Consider the following 18,063-nt stretch of genomic DNA (forward strand, 5'->3'; position numbering starts at 1 on the left):
CCGTGAATGCAGCTTTGCTCCACAATCTCACAGCTCCATAATATTCATGAGCAATCAGAGGTGTCTGAACATAGCTGGTTGAGTCGTGAGCCCACCTGTTCACGCAGTGAGGGGAACTCTTGGCACTGGGGCTGGGAATGTTGGCAGTGGCTTCTGCCTGCTGCTCGTGGGACTGGTTAAAGCCGTGCGTCTTCTCCCTGCAGAGCAAGGCCAGTGGTGACGGTGGGGGCCCAACTTCTCCTGCAGCCGGTGATCATCAATCTGGAAAACAAAACCTGCCTGATTCCACAATCAATGACACCTGTGGCCTGGTGAGTTTCTACAGTGCTTCTTGCCCTCTTGTGTGAACTCAGATCACCTGGGAATCTTGTGAACCTGCACTTCGGGGGCCATAAATCTGGGGTGGGACCTGAGACCATGTTTCTGAAGATGCTCCAAAGTGGTGCTGTTGCTGCCGGTCTGAGCACCACATCCAAGTAGCCAGGAGTTAGTCTATTAAAAAAAAAAGTAACTGATACAATGCTGATCTTTCGCTATCGACTTATGTGAAGGATATGTCTCCATCTATAGGCACCACATGAGATGAGAAACAAAACTAACCTGAGAAAATTCCCACCCAAGCAAATCTTGGAGTTCCTTTACAATCTTGGCATACTAAAATCAACTTTAAACAAACTGAAAATATAATAAGAAAAATCTTGATGCTTGTATTTGCATATGCTTATAGACACTTTCCAGACATATGTATTGTCTTTTTTTTTTTTTAATAGTGGGTCAAATTGGGTCAGATTACTCACTTTCTGTGCTGAAGACAGATTAAGTTTTATAACCTCATGTGTACAATGAGATGGAAGGTAAATGTTATAGAGATTTTTGTGTCCTCACCTATATTTGGGGGGCCATGATCTCATCATCAGGAGCAGCAATAAAATTATGGTTCCTTAGCCTGTACTGTAGGAGAACACAGCTTAGACATCTGAGAATTTTCCTTTTGATCTGGCCAGTCACCTGAAAGGACCAAGAAATAGAACTTGAGTGTAACACAGCTCAAAAAACTGCCAGTTTGCTTCTTGGTATGTAGGTCCTCCAGGGTCAGAAGTCTGTCCTATTGGGTAGTGCTTTAGGGTAATATTCTCTGATATAGACACAAGCTTGGCCCAGTGTCTCAGCCTATGCAATTGTCCAGCTTGACCCCAGAACCACAACTTTTGGGCCCAACTATATAGGATCCTTCTTTCTCCAGATTTTAAAAGAACATATAGAACTCATTCCTGGCAACTTATCAAACCCACAACCTGGGCATTTTATAACCAATTTAATGGAGGCTATAACATACCCTTCTGCTTTGAAGGCAGATACCCACAGGGGTATCCCATTGGTAACATCTCCACACAATTCAACCATACCATCACCCTGACTCATCCTCTGACATTAGAACAAAACTGGAACACAGCCAAACCCACTGTCCAAACCGAGATCAAGAAATTAAAAAAAAACAAAAAACAAAACTACTCCCCCTCCCAAGGATCGTGACTTTTTGGTCTCTAAAATACAGGTATCACGTAAGACCCTCTTCGCTATAGATTCTAATAGTTCCTTACCCCCTACCATCTGCACAGGGTAGGAAACAGTAATCATCTCTGACTGCTCCACACTTCTCACACAGTCACTAGCCTGGGGCAACAGACCCACTTCTTAAAGTTCTGTGCAATATCCAGGGCTTCCCACTTGCAATGGAGGAGATGCCAGAGTCATCTCAATCCCTGGGTGGTGGTGGTTTAGTCACAAAGTTGTGTCTGACTCTTATGACCCCATGGACTGTAGCCTGCCAGGCTCCTCTGTCCGTGGGATTCTCCAGGCAAGAATACTGGAGTGGGTTGTTGTTTCCTCCTCCAGGGGATCTTCCCAACCCAGGAGTCGAACCTAGGTCTCCTGCATTGTAGACAGATTCTTTACTGATTGAGCTACAAGGGAAGCCCCAATCTCTGGGTTGGAGAGCTCACTCCTCAGTTTGGGAAGATCCTCTTTAGGAGGAAATGGCAACCCACTCCAGTATTCTTGCCTGGAGAATCCCATGGACAGAGGAACCTGGTGGTTTATAGTGTACAGAGTCACAAAGAGTCAGACACGACTGAGCACACACACACTCTCTGAAAAATCAACAAATATTTGGAGTGTTTGAGATTTGCCCCCATTTTCTAGAAGATATGGCATAACTCAGATGATATGGTCAGTTCCTGAGAAAGTCAGAATGCAGAACACATCAGTCTAGACCCTTAGAACAGTCCCCAACCTCCAGTCTGTGGACCGGTACCTCCTGTCAAACTAGCGTCAGCATTAGATTAGAAGTAAAGTTCACAGTAAATGTAAAGTGCTTGAATCATCCCAAAACCATCTCCCCCAACCCCTGCTCCGTGGAAAAACTGTCTTCTGTGAAATCAATCCCTTGTGCCAAAAAGGTTGGGGACCACAGTTATAGAATGTATTCCCAGCCAGTTTCAGCATGTTGCTTACGGCCTGTGGACAGGGGTTCATACTGGAATGAGAGCCTTTAAGGGTGGAGGATAAGGGGTGTGGAGGACCATGAAGAATTCCTTTGCCGGGACCTCTCAGTTTGGGGAGGACTGTCTTCCCCTTAACCAGCTTCTGAAAGTAACTGGGAAATGCCCTGGGCACATTTTAAAAGGGTATGAAACCATAAAATATTATAATGAAAGCCTGATCTGAGAAAATATGTGAAAAAGCCAGCATCTCTCTGAACCCTGGATGACATGAACATGAAAGGAAGAACGAGTGCTACCTGAGCATGTGCCCCACGTCCTCCGTTTGCACGTTCATGACTGAATGGACTTCTAGACTGAGCTCTTTAAAGTATTTGTCTAGGGCACAATCTGATGTAAAATCTTCCTATGAACTAGATTATCTTTTCTAGGGATTTTTTGGTTTTTGAATTTTTTTTTTTTTTAAGTTTTGGTGTTTTCAATGGATCATAGGATCTGTTTGGTCTTGTGGAAAGAATATCACTTTTCAATGACAATTATTTTTTCATGAACTCTTGTTGCAATAAATCAGATTACTTAGATAAAATGCAATTTGTTATGTGGGCAAATAACAGTTACTTATCTGATTCTGTTGCATCCATTTTCTGAAAGATGTTTCATTTTCACATGAAGAAATTTTGAATGGGTGACTCAGAGTGTTAGAAGATGCGAAATTAACAGCAGGTTCAGTCTCAAATGTGTTTCTTGAATACTTCTTCAGATTTATTATAGGAATTTAGTTCAGTATTTCCAAAATGATTGAAAGGTATTTGTTGATTATCTTTTCTGTAGTTTTTGTCTGTATTTGATATAATTTTATATTGTACCTATGAAAGTCAACCTCTAACTGGGAAATAGTTCTCCATTTCCCTCAATGTGAATTTCTGTACCTTTCAAACAGCTATGTAGATTTATAAAGTTTCTGCTACTTGCATTTCAAAACTAGAAAACAAAATAAAGCCAGCCTATACATATTCATATAATTGTTATTGAATGAGAAAAATTAAAATTAATAAAAAATATTTTACAAATGTAGAAGTTCATAAACTGTGCCCTTTTCAAATTTGAAAAAAACTTTTCAGTTACATGTAACTTTATGTAAAATCTATTATTTTATGTAAAAATGTAAAATCTATTATTTTTACATAAAATATTTATGTAAAATCTATTATTTTTCTTTATGTAAAATCTATTATCGTTGAAAGAGTATTGAATCAGCTCGATTGAAAACTGAAGTGCTTTGTATTTTTAAGTCCCGTTTCACATTTATTTCATTCCTCCTCCGCCATACATGGCTATGAACACAATTACTTCACAGAATAATTATTGCATCAGGTTAGGACTAGTGTTAGAGGATTTGTGATATACTGTCCTGCTTTCTGATGCACCAGAAGTATAGCCCAACAGTTTAAAATTTTAATTATAATTTAATAATCATTCACAGCTTTCCCCAACAACTCAAGTGTTTATTGTAATTAGATGAAGACCTGTAAGTGTACTTAATAATCTGTTTCATAAAACATATGGTGGGCAGAAAATTACTAGAGCTAATCAATGAATATAGTAAAGTAGCAGGATATAAAATCAACACACAGAAATCCCTTGCATTCCTATACACTAATAATGAGAAAGTAGAAAAGGAAATTAAGGAAACAATTCCATTCACCATTGCAATGAAAAGAATAAAATACTTAGGAATATATATACCTAAAGAAACTAAAGACCTATATATAGAAAACTATAAAACACTGGTGAGAGAAATCAAAGTGGACACTAATAGATGGAGTAATATACCATGTTCATGGATCGGAAGAATCAATATAGTGAAAATGAATATAGTGGAAACTACCCAAAGCAATCTACAGATTCAATGCAATCCCCATCAAGCTACCAGCAGTATTTTTCACAGAGCTAGAACAAATAATTTCACAATTTGTATGGAAATACAAAAAACCTTGAATAGCCAAAGCAATCTTGACAAAGAAGAATGGAACTGGAGGAATCAACCTGCCTGATTTCAGGCTCTACTACAAAGCCACAGTCATCAAGACAGTATGGTACTGGCACAAAGACAGAAACATAGATCAATGGAACAAAATAGAAAGCCCAGAGATAAATCCACACACCTATGGACACCTTATCTTCGACAAAGGAGGCAAGAATATACAATGGAGTAAAGACAATCTCTTTAACAAGTGGTGCTGGGAAAACTGGTCAACCACTTGTAAAAGAATGAAACTAGAACACTTTCTAACACCACACACAAAAATAAACTTAAAATGGATTAAAGATCTAAACATAAGACCAGAAACTATAAAACTCCTAGAGGAGAACATAGGCAAAACACTCTCAACATAAATCACAGCAGAGTCCTCTATGATCCACCTCCCAGAATACTAGAAATAAAAGCAAAAATAAACAAATGGGATCTAATTAAAATTAAAAGCTTCTGCACGACAAAGGAAATTATAAGCAAGGTGAAAAGAGAGCTTTCAGAATGGGAGAAAATAATAGCAAATGAAGCAACTGACAAACAACTAATCTCAAAAATATATAAGCAACTCCTGTAGCTCAATTCCAGAAAAATAAATGACCTGATCAAAAAATGGGCCAAAGAACTAAACAGACATTTCTCCAAAGGAGACATACAGATGGCTAACAAACACATGAAAAGATGCTCAACATCACTCATTATCAGAGAAATGCAAATCAAAACCACAATGAGGTACCATTTCACACCAGTCAGAATGGCTGTGATCCAAAAGTCTACAAGCAATAAATGTTGGAGAGGGTATGGAGAAAAGGGAACCCTCTTACACTCTTATATGATGGGAATGCAAACTAGTACAGCCACTATGGAGAACAGTGTGGAGATTCCTTAAAAAACTGGAAATAGAACTGCCTTATGACCCAGCAATCCCACTGCTGGGCATACACGCTAGGGAAACCAGAATTGAAAGAGACACGTGTACCTCAATGTTCATCGCAGCACTGTTTATAATAGCCAGGACATGGAAGCAACCTAGATGTCCATCAGCAGATGAATGGATAAGAAAGCCATGGTACATATACACAATGGAGTATTACTCAGCCATTAAAAAGAATACATTTGAATCAGTTCTAATGAGGTGGATAAAATTGGAGCCTATTATACAGAGTGAAGTAAGCCAGAAAGAAAAACACCAATACAGTATACTAACACATATATATGGAATTTAGAAAGATGGTAATGATAACCCTGTATGGAAGACAGCAAAAGAGACACAGATGTATAGAACAGTCTTTTGGACTCTGTGGGAGAGGGAGAGGGTGGGATGATTTGGGAGAATGTCACTGAAGCATGTATAATATCATATAAGAAATGAGTTGCCAGTCTAGGTTCAATGCACAATACAGGATGCTTGGAGCTGGTGCACTGGGATGACCCAGAGGGATGCTTTGGGGAGGGAGGTGGGAGGGGGGTTCAGGATTGGGAACACGTGTACACCCTAGGTGGACTCATCTTGATTATGGCAAAACCAATACAGTATTGTAAAGTAAAGTAAAAAAATATATATATGGTAGGGACTTCCTGGCAGTCCAGTGGTTAAGACTATACACATTTCCACTGCAGGGGATGCAAGTTTGATCACTCTTCGGGAAACTAAGACCCCACATACTGTGTGGCCAAAAAACAATATACACATGATGTACATGTGTGTGTTTATATGGAAGAGAAATGTTTTTCTAAATTCAGAATGAATATTTCAGTGAGGTTTTCTTTTTCCATCAGAACAGGGTGCTGTGAAAGTTATAACTTGGCAACTCTTTTTTTTTTTTTTTTTTTGGCTTAAAAACATCTGTAAACAAAATATGTAGGTTGGACTGCTGTTATCAATAATTCAGTATGAAAAAGCTAAAATCGTCCACTTAATGATATAAAGGTAACAGAGAGGGGGAACTAAGTTTAGAGTAACACTGATGGATCCCAAGTGGCACTAGTGTAATGTAGGAGACACAGAGACGCAGGTTCAGTCCCTGGGTTAGGAAAATTCCCTGGAGAAGGGAATGGCAACCCACTCCAGCACTCTTGCCTGGTAAATCCCATGGACAGAGGAACTTAGTAGGCTCTAGTCCATGGGGTCACAAAAGAGTTGGATGCAACTGAGCACATACACACGCACACACACATAATTCGTAAATCAAAAGTAACCCTTCAACTGATAACATCATTTCTCAATCAAATTCTTCTCCCAAAGAGGAGATAATGTTCCCATTCAGAACTTTATTTTGCAAAAAATTTTCGGTTTCTTAATTGTGTTAAAATACTGTATGTAAAATTATTTCAGTCTACATATAGATCATTTTATTACAAATACGAATTTATCTTATACAAGCTAATGAGTTTTGTCTGTTTGGTGTAAGGATGAACAGAAGAAAAAAAAAGCCAATGGACAATTTTAACATATAACCAAGTACTTCCAAATAAAGTCAGACACAGAAAAAAATTCCAGCTTTGAAAGCCAGACCTGCTACAAAATTTAAAGATGTGATTCACTATTCGTCTTTCTTGAGTAACTCCAACTGAAGTAGAAGTGGGCTGGAATTTGTGATTTCTCTGGGGAAGTGGTACAAACACTTGAAATAGTAGAGATGTCTCGGGAAACGTTTGGCTTAATGGTATGTGGCAAATTATTTACCCTGAAGGGAGACATTGACTGAGGTCACAGGAGCTCGATGAATCCCAGATGTGACACATCTTCATTATATTTGACACAGGAAGCTGACACATAATTAAAGCACAACGAGGGATTATTTACTCCTTTTGGATTCTGTAGAAATGTTTCAATCATACTATAGTATTTACTAATAAACAATGTTAAGGCTGTCATTAAATCATACTTAAGTATTTTCTTGTATTTTCACTTCCTTAGAATTGTGAAAAAGCCTCCTTGTGAATGCTGGCTTTTGGAGCTTGACATTTTTCCATAGGGGATTTAGCACAAGCAACAGGCAGACAGAGACCACTGGGCAGTCCTCATTCCCTCTATGGCCAGATCCAAGTGCAGGCTGTCCTACAAGCCACAGCTGGCCCCTCCTTGGATTGTGTTTAAGGCACGTTCAAGGAAAAACTATAAAGATCTCTCTTGCATATCTATCTTCTCTCTTTTTTGGCCATGCCAGGCAGCATGCGGGATCTTAGTTCCCTGACCAGGGATTGAACTGAGGCCCCCTGCACTGGGAGTACAGAGCCTTAACCATTGGATCCCCAGGGAAGTTCCCTCCATCCTCTCTTTATTGTCCTTACACACAGTATTATTGTGCCTACAGAGCCTGAGACCGCCATTCTCCTCTCCCCATTTTCTTTCTTTTCCCTTCCTCTTCTGGTATCTCTGTCTCAAATTATATCCCAACCCTGGCAAGTAACTGCCGAGTCCCCACCTGCTTCCAAGGAAAGTGGATTCTGGTTCATTGTACTGTGATGCTCCATGTCTCTCAGAATTAAGTCCAAATCCTTTTTTTTTTTTTTTAATTGAAGTGTAGTAGATGTATAATGTTATATAAATTACAGGTATACAGTATAGTGATTCACAATTTTTAAAGGTTATACTCCATTTATAGTTATTATAAAACAGTGGCTATGTTTCCCATTTTGTACAGTATGTCCTTGTAGCTTATTTTTTACCTACAAGTTTGCACCTCTTAATCCAGATTCTTTAATGTGATTTTCAAAGTCCTGTTCTCTACTGATAGACCAAGCCTCACTTTCTTCAGCTTCCTGGTCCTGCTCTAATGCACCAAACATGCCAGATTCCTCAAATTGGGGTCACCTCCAGTTTGTATCACTAAACTGCCCCCTTACTATTCTGCCCAATTCTTTACTTCCTGGCACACGGAAGACACTTATATATATTTCTTGAATAAAGATAGCAAGTAATTGATTAATGAATCCACTGTTTAAATTAGTTGACCTCTAGTAATACTTCCAAGTATTATCTTCCTAAGTAATAATATCACCTTTCTTAATTGTATTAGACTTGTGAGATATATATATGTATATATATCAATCAACAAATAATAAATATGTGCATATTTATTTGTTTAATTGTGTGTGTACTAAGAGAAGTATAGAGGAAAAATAACATATTTGTTTATCTGGGGTAGGGAAAAGAAAGATTGCTGCTTCAGACTGAAAAGTTTATTAACCAGAAAACTGTTAACTATTATTTTCTCTAGCTTTTCTTTAAAAGTGTGTGCATCTGTGGCAGGCCAGAACATTGCGAACACAATAGGTGAGCACATTTTCATTTTCTACTCCTCTACCATATTAAGAAAATTCACTTTAAGTAAGTGGACTTCCCCAATGGCTCAGTGGGTAAAGAATTCATCTGCGATGCAGGAGGTACAGGTTTGATTCCTGGGTCAGGAAGATCCCCTGGAGGAGGAAATTGCAACCCACTCTAGTATTCTTACCTGGAAAATCCCATGGACAAAGGAGCCTGGCAGGCTATAGTCCATGGGGTGGCAAAGAGTCAGATATGACGAGCAACTAAGCACAAGCACTTCACTGCTTCTCAAAGAGCTCTTTATTCACACAAAAATTTCTATTATATATATGGGAACTTCTACTTAAATATTCCTTGAATAATTGGTATTGTCTGTAAAAACAGATACAATTATGGGGGAAAATGACTGTGTAAAACCATCATAAAACAAGTTTTTAAGTTTGGGGAGTGTTTTATCAAATCTACACAGCTCATGTATTGTTTTTGATCCCAACTATGGCAGAAATGTTTCCTGAATAAGCAAGTTGAAATAGGAATTCTCTCTGATAAAGCATTGCATTCACTGAATAATTTTCCTTTCCAGATTATATTTGCTTTACGTCTTTCTGTTCTTTAGGCCTGACCGCTGAGGTGCAGTTAGACACCCTGAAACAAAAAGGAGCCATTAAACGTACGCTCTTCCTTGATAACCATCAGTCACATCTCATCTTCCCTCTCGTGATAAAAGGGCAGAAATCCCTCCAGTGCCAGGATTTTGTCGTTTACCTTCGAGTAAGTGTTCCAGAATCAAACCTTTTTGGCCTCTCACATTCAAATCGAAACTCCAATCATTTTTCTCCATTGAAACCATCACAGTGGTTTTCATGGGCTTCTCTGGTGGCTCAATGGTAAAGAACCTGCCTGCAGTGCAGGAGACCTGGGTTCAGTCCCTGGCTAGAGAAGATCCCCTGGAGGAGGACATGGCAACCCACGCTAGTACTCTTGCCTAGAGAATCCCTCGGACAGAGGAACCAGGCAGGCTGCAGTCCATAGGGTCACATGGAGTCGGACACGACTGAAATGACTAAGCAGCAGCGGTTCTCATAGACCCACACCTATTTTCACTTGATCCGAGGAAACTTGAGGGCCACACACTCCTATGTTGAGCCTGACTTCAGTCAACCTAATAATGTATTGCTGTTACTTCCTAAGCTGCTGCTTTTTGTTTTTCCTTTTAATTTTTATTATAGTTGATTTATAATGTTGCATTAATTTCTGCTAAGCTGCTTCTTGTTTTGAATATACTCGTAGTCTTACTACTAACTCAGGTGGTTTTCATTTCTTCCTCCCCCTCCCTAAAACACGAAAGTCAGACACAATTTATTTGAACTTTTATCCTGCATAAGGATGTTTGGCCAGATTTTATCAAGGTGCATCTCTAAGCCAACTCAGGAAAAGGGTGAGGCAGTCAAAGGCTTTACTGAAAGTAAATTATAATTATATTTTTAAAGCAATGTATTCTTTTTTAAAAGACTTTTTATTTTGTATTGGAGTATAACAAAGTTGTGATGGTCTCAGGTGAACTGCAAAGGGACTCAAGCATACCTATATATGTATCCATTCTCTCCCAAACTCTCCTGCCATCCAGGCTTCCACATAACATTGAGCAGAGTTCCTTGTGCTATACAGTCGGTCCTTGTTGGTTATCCATTTTTAAATATAGCAGTGTGTACAGGCAACGATTAGTTCCTCCTCTAAGTTTGCAAGTCTCTTTCTGTTTTGTAAGTTCATTTGTATCATTTCTTTTTAGATTCCACCTACAAGAGATGTCATAGGATGTTTCTCCTCTGACTTAACTTCACTCAGTTTGACAACCTCTAGGTCCATCCGTGTTGCTGCAGATGGCATTATTTCCTTCTTTTTAATGGCCAAGTAATATTCCATTGTATAAATGTACCACATTTATCCACTTCTTTATCCATTCCTCTGTCGATAGACATTTAGATTGTAAAGCAATGTATTTTTACAATAACTCCTAAGCCTCCATTAAAAAGCCAAAATGTGTATGATACAGTTGTTTCATCTTCTTACCAATGGTAAGGTGGTAAAGACTCTTTTCAGTTGGTCTTCTCTTTGAGGGGACATAATAATGGAAAACCCACAGAAAGCAGAGTTTACAAATAAAGTAGATGACTATTGAGAACCTACTGTATAGCTCAGGGAACCCTACTCGGTGCTCCTTGGTGACCTAAATGAGAAGGATATCCAAAAAGAAGGGGTCTATGTATATGTATGGTTGATTCACTTTGCTGTACAGCAAAAACTAACACAACACTGTAAAAACAACTATACTCCAATAAAAGTTAATTTTAAAAAACACATTCTGGAATGAAAAGCCAGCACGACCCTTGTGTCTCGTTATGACTGATGCTGGCATGCATCTGAAGGCTGGCATGCCCACTGCACAGTTTGGGAGCTTCTGTGTGCCCAGACCTTATTGCTGGAGCTACCCCCTCATTCCCAGGAAAGTTCTGGTTCTTTTCTAAGGGAACTTCAGATGTGCTGAAGGTGTTTTGAAATTCATACAAATGAGAACTTTAAAGAAATAATGAGAAAGGAAGAGAATCGAGAGGTTTTTCTTCCTCTGAGCACAAGAGGGCTTATAAATTCTGCCGACCTCATCAAAATAAAAATCCCAGTTCATGAAACTCTCAGTGACTTTTACTATGCATCTATTTTTTACATATAGAGCTTCTGTGGTGGTTCAGTGGTAAAGAGTCCGCCTACAGTGCAGGAGACCCAGGTTCCATCCCTGGCTTGGGAAGACACCCTGGAGAAGGAAATGGCAACCCACTCCAGTATTCTTGCCTGCCTGGGAAATCCCATGAGCAGAGGAGCGTGGTGGGCTACAGTTGATGGGGTCACAAAGAGTCAGACATGAGCATGAACATAAGCTTTTAACTATGTGATCTGACCCATTCATGTGAGTTGTTGAAGATCTGGAGAACCTAAAGATTGCCACTGGAAGCATGTACTTCATCAAAGGCACAGCTCTAAATGATTCCATCTCTGAACATAGATTCATGAAGCTGGCTCTTCTGTGCTCCATCCATCAGCATGTGCCTAAGCCTGCTGGGGTTGTAATTACTTCATCATTCACTTGCATTGAGCAAAATCAAATGTTGCCTGCCTTTCACCAGTTAACATCTTGCAGCCATTTTACACAGCCTTTCTTGAGTTTGTGATCATTTTCTCTAGGATGAGACTGAATTCCGAGACAAATTATCTCCAATCAACATTAGTTTGAATTATAGTTTGGATGAATCCACTTTTCAAGAAGATCTAGAGGTGAAACCAATATTGAACTATTACAGGGACAACGTTGTTACCGAACAGGTAGGTCCTGGACCATCTTGGATGGTATAATCTCAATCAGGCCCTGGGCACTGCTCCCATGACCTTAAGACAAAATCCATCCCATTTTGTTTTCATTCCTACACACACGCTTGTAACGTTTGGGAGATTTTCTGGACACGTTTCTTGAAATACTGCATCCTTATGTTTTCGGAAGCCCTTCCCCTTGTGCAACCAAGATTTAATTTGTTCAAAATGTGATTGTAATAGAAGCAATACAGCCTGTAATCCTCAAAACACTGCCAGAGTAGCATTCTTTACAGACATTTCAGATTGAATTGCAATTGAGCTCTTAAGTAAACTAACCTATATGGGAAGGTCACTGCCAAACAGAGTTTCTAGCTGGATGGACTCAAGCAGAGTACAAGGAAAGCTTTGGTTTAACTTGTGGGATCATTCATAAATTTCAAGAAAAAGGATGGGATGTGGGTTTTCTCAGACTCTTTCTGATACGTGTTTGCACAACTCAGGCTCACATCCTGGTCGACTGTGGAGAAGATAACATGTGCATTCCTGACTTGAAACTGTCAGCTAGACCGTAAGTTTAAATAAATAAACTTGTCCATTTTATCTAATGGAATACAGGTGTTTATTTAAAGCTTTCCTGGAGAAAGTATACACTTCCAATTACTACCCAAAATGTGCTGCCTGAAATTCTTGAGCTCAGCTACCCTTTGGGCTAGTCTGTGGTTTGGGTCAGTATCTTTGTCACTGGTGTCGAGTGATACACCCTAAGACATTGCCTGAGCTGTTTCATCTTTCAGCAAAAGTCGGGGGAAATGTTTTTGTTCGAAGTTAACTCATCTCTGGGTGGTTCCGGTTGTATGTATTTGCCTCTGACTTGTGGGCAAAGGATTCAGACAGGCTGGTTCCATCAACACCTTTGCTGAACCTGTTTTTTCAGCTCCCCATGACTCAGAGGCATCTTTAGAATGGTCAAAACAAAAGTAATTTTGATTTACTGGGAAAAAAAAATGTTAATGTGACTCAATGAAGTAAAGCTGAAGATATCACAAATCAAATAGGAATCAAAGGGCAGTGTCCTGGGACTTACCTGGTGGTCTAGTGGTAAAGAATCCACCTGGTAATGCTGGGAACATGTTGTTAGTCGCTCAGTCATGTCCACCTCTGTGCCCCTGTGGGCTGTAGCCTCCCAAGCTCCTCTGTCCATGGAATTCTCCAGGCAAGAATACTGGAGTGGGTAGACATTTCCTTCTCCAGGGGATCTTCCCGACCCAGGGATTGAACCTGGGTCTCCTGCATTACAGGCAGAGTCTTTACCATCTGAGCCACCAGGGAAGCCCTCCCTACGTTGGCAGGTCAAAACAAAAGCAATTTTGATTTACTGGGAAAAATGTTAATGTCACTTAATGAAGTAAAGCTGAAGATGTCACAAAATCAAATAAGAATCAAAGGGCAGTGTCCTGGAACTTCCCTGGTGGTCCAGTAGTTAAGAATCCACCTTGCAGTGCAGGGAACATGGGTTCGATCCCTGGTGGGGAAACCAAGATCCCATATGCTGTGGAGCAACTGAACCCGGGCACCACAATGAGAATGTCCCTGTGTGGCAGTGAAAAATTCTGCTCTCTACCACTCAATCCAATATAGCCAAGTAAATAGTAAATAAATACTTTTTTTTTTTTAATGGTCATATGCTGTTAATAGGATTCATTATAGTTTTCAAGATGTTACCTTTGGGGGCAACTGAGGAAAGGGCACATGGGATCTCAGTGTTATTTCTTATAAGTGCACGTGAATCAATAATTGTCTTAAAATAAAAAGTGTTTTTTACATCACACACATAAAAATATGTTTTTAAATAAGGAAGTGAAATTGTTCCAATTCTGAATAAACCTTTACTATCAAAAATTCTAGCGTTTTCCCCAGTTGATTCATATACCTCATTATTTAAGACTCCTTCAAGTATTTAATTAAAACTTTATGGCTTCCCTGGTGGGTCAGTGATAAACAATCCGCCTGGCAATGCAGGAGATGTGCGTTAGATCCCTGGGTCAGAAAGAGCCCCTGGAGAAGGAAATGGAAACCCACTCTAGTATTCTTGCCTGGGAAATCCCACAAACAGAGGAACCAGGTGGGCCACAGTCCACAGGATCACAAAGAGTTGGATATGACTTAGGGACTAAATAGCAAAGAAATAGAAACTACATTTTCACTTAGAAGCATTCAGGGGGTACATAGACTCATTCAAGGGGCACATAACAGATAATGTGATTATTTCTTGCAGTAAAAAAAATCTTAATTTATTAAATTTAAATGCTATACTTTCTAATAATTAAAAAGGAACGGCAATTAGAATACACAAGGTAGTACTTTCTGAATTCTGGCATTATAATACTATACCCTTTGTAAAGTCTTGTTTAATTTTCACCTTATTTAGCCATGCCTAGGGTATGTATGCAAACTAGCTTGTCACAGATATCAACTTGTCATCAGATGGAATCTTATCTTTTTTTATGTTATGACATCATGAAAAATCTCTATATCAAAAAGTTTAAATAAAACATTCTTACCCAAGAAATGTACTATTGGAATAGTCTAAAGAATAAATTACAAGCTATTTCATTAAAAAAAAAAAAAAGAATCAAAGGACTTCTCTGTGGCTTGTGATGGAGATACAGCAGTCCAGCACTGGTTCTGACTGCATTGTATTAGGGAAAGAAATAGGTCTAAGGGGTAAAATATCCTATGGCAGAAAAAGCATAGGAAGAAACTTCATTTGCCTCTGTCTTGTCGACAAAGGATTCAGACAAGCCAGTTCCATCCACATCTTTACTGAACCCATTTCTGCAGCACCCTGTGACATCTTTAAGACGGTCAAAACAAAAGCAGTTTTGATTTGCTGGAGAAAAAAAATATTAATGGCACTCAATGAAGTAAAGCTAAAGATGTCACAAAATCAAATCGGAATCAAAGAGCACCCAGTAAAAATGTGCTCCTCCCCACCTCCTTCAACCCAGACCCACCCCAGGAAGAATCTCTTTGGTAACCGCTCATGGGGACCTTTTCCAAATTTCATAATTTAATGGGTGTCCAAACCAATATCTTCGATTAAGGGTCAAAAGTAGGCTTTTCCAAATGCTGGTTCGATTAGAAGTTTGGAGGGAATTAAATTTCTTCAAAATACCCCTCAATCTTCCAGTAGTTGTTTGAGATCTTCTTTTGTCTGCCTCTTTCTTCCCTTAGGTTCCCCTTTGTGTTGCCCACGCCTCCTCCTCGTACTTTCTAAATCACCTCTCTCCTTCTGTTCCTGCTGTCTTCTTCCTATGGGAGGTTTTCATGGATGGGCTGAAGCTCCCTCCTTCTGGCTTGTGAGCCGAATCTTAAAATGTTCAGTTTTTGCTGGCAGACTGTTAAGTATGTGGGTAGCTGAAAATTGATCACAATGGGAGGATTTATACCACTGGAATTAGCAAATGCTGTAGGTCGTAGTTTTGTTTAACTTTTTTTTTTTTTTTGAGAACTAGTTGTTTATTTATTTATCATACAGGTTTTAAAGGTTACTTTCCATTTATAGTTATTACAAACTACAGGCTATATATCCTGCATTGTACAATACAATCCTTGAGCCTAACTTAACAGCCAGTAGTGTGTGCCTGCCACTCCCTGACCTCAATATTGCCCCTCCCCCCTCCACCAGTAACCACTAGTTTGGAGAACTGGTGCTTAAACATTTACCCTGGGGTGTTTTCCTACCCTTCCCATCCAGACAGTTTTAATTCTTCTGATCACCCTCTCATGACCATGAATCTTGTTTTTTTCTCAGTCTTGCATGTTCTCATCTTCCTCTAAGTCCTTAAATAAAATATCCATGCATCCAGAGATATATCACACCTAATGATTCTTTTTAAACTGCATTTTTAGAGATAAGCATCAGGTCATCATTGGAGATGAAAACCACCTTATGCTCATAATCAGTGCGAGAAATGAAGGGGAAGGTGCCTACGAAGCTGAGCTCTTTGTGATCATTCCGGAAGAGGCCGATTATGTTGGGATTGAACGCAGCAATAAGGTAATGCCAGAAGGTGATCTGAAGGAGGAAAGAGCTAGGTGTATTTTGAAATCAAATCCGTGTTAAGTCGTCTTAGCTGAGAGTTTCTTCATTAGTAAAAGGAAACAAGGTGGCGCCTCATTTTGTTAAGCACAATAGCAATGGCCCAGGAAAAGTGATGGTCTTAAGTAAGTATTCGTATCTTTCTTGGCCACAGTGCAAAGATAAAGTGACCAAAGTTTGGGCGCTGAAACGAGGAAGACCACTGTCTGAAAGAAGCAGCCCATCAATGTGATCCATCACCATCACATTGATGACCCCCAAGCTGACTCCCACCCACACCAGCTTTTCTGGCCTTGACTTTGAGCTCCTTTATGCTTCAAGCAGGTCCCAGGAGGTCTGGTTTTCATTACTGCTTTTGGAGGAAGGTCCTGCCAATCCCAGCTGGGCACTGAAAAGAGCCTAGACAGGCACTGGAAACGAAATGCATTCATTTTTTTTCTTTCTTCTTAGTCTACCTTTTCAGGACCAGGACCAAGAAAAAGCCAAGCTTTAGTCATTTGCCAATCCTGAAGTGCCTCTGTTTGTTAAACTGACCCTGATGCTCTTTATAGCTTTCCTTTCCTTATTAGAATATGAATCTTCCCATGCAGAATATCGTTGGGTTCTGATAGAAAATCATTATAAATACACCAAAGGATAACAGAGAGAGTCCCTTGGTTTCGGAGATATACAGACTCACATTTAAGGGCAGAGGCCAAGTTTTACACTTGCATAGTCTTGCCTGCAGTTTTCATGGAAGTCTGCACAATGAGTATTATTTAAATTCTTGCTGATGGGTATGGTTCTTTTAACTGAAGTTTATTAAAATTCTGCTACTTTCCAAAAACTGCACCATCTTGGGAATATGCACATTCTAATGATTATATCATCTAATGAAATATAATTCCTTTAAAGAAATGCTAACAACTGTTGTGATGTGGGTATTTGAAAGACATTTACAAATGTGAGGAATACAAAATTCTCTATGCACACCTCTAGTCTCATGATTAATGTTTTGGTTAAATTATCTTTTCAGTAAATAAACCCAGAAGAACAATAATCAAGTATATTTGACAGTCCTAAAGTCATCACAAATTTCTGTTGTTTCCAGGGAACATATCATCTAGGAACACTTACAAGCAAATAATACATAAACAAACAAACAATGAAGCTCAAGTATGTTATTTTAAAAGCTGTTCCAGAGCTCTTCTTACGTTTTTATTTCAATGCCCTTTCTGTCACTCCACTCCTGACTTAGTTACACAAAGCATCTATTCAAAATATTCTTCTTTTAGCAAAACATCCAGTTTACTATCCACTTTGTTGCATGGAAAACATAGGAAACATTTATCGTTTCTATCTTTGGGGCTTTAGACATTACAACAGACATTATCCATAATCTCCAATGAGTCCTTAACTGTTTTCCTCCATCAATTTCCCTTGGGCAGAATTTGAATTTGACATGACTAAGCCACATTCTAATTCCTTCTTTGTTTTTAAGCAGTTTGAGGTTTGTGTCCCTTTTTCTTTATACTCAGTTCAAGTTTAGGGCTTTTTTAAAGCAATTTTCTCTCAAGGGGAAAAATATGAGGGATTATCTGATTGTTGGTTTTGTTGTTCTTGGATTAAAATCATTTTTTTATTTGAGCATAATTGCTTTACAATGTTGTGTTAGTTTCTTCTATACAACAAAGTGAATCAGCTATATGAGTATATATATCCTCTTCCTCTTGGACCTCCCTCCCACCACCCCATCCCACCCCTCTGGGTCTTCATAGAATACTGAACTGAGCTCTGTGTGCTATACAGCAGA

The 18,063-nt window shown here is 39.2% G+C and overlaps 1 protein-coding gene across 1 annotated transcript in view; it reads left to right on the forward strand.

Annotated features, from left to right (window-relative positions):
- Positions 1 to 18,063, forward strand: part of ITGA8 (integrin subunit alpha 8) — a 193,442-nt gene that overhangs the window by 96,983 nt on the left and 78,396 nt on the right. Inside the window, exons 15-20 of the mRNA XM_040248977.1 lie at positions 204 to 311; positions 8,757 to 8,812; positions 9,423 to 9,577; positions 12,044 to 12,181; positions 12,670 to 12,737; positions 16,082 to 16,229. Of these exons, the coding sequence (XP_040104911.1) occupies positions 204 to 311; positions 8,757 to 8,812; positions 9,423 to 9,577; positions 12,044 to 12,181; positions 12,670 to 12,737; positions 16,082 to 16,229 (673 nt within the window). The remainder of the gene's footprint in view (positions 1 to 203; positions 312 to 8,756; positions 8,813 to 9,422; positions 9,578 to 12,043; positions 12,182 to 12,669; positions 12,738 to 16,081; positions 16,230 to 18,063) is intronic.

Source organism: Oryx dammah, unplaced genomic scaffold, assembly GCF_014754425.2.
Source record: "Oryx dammah isolate SB20612 unplaced genomic scaffold, SCBI_Odam_1.1 HiC_scaffold_10, whole genome shotgun sequence".
Lineage (NCBI taxonomy): Eukaryota > Metazoa > Chordata > Mammalia > Artiodactyla > Bovidae > Oryx > Oryx dammah.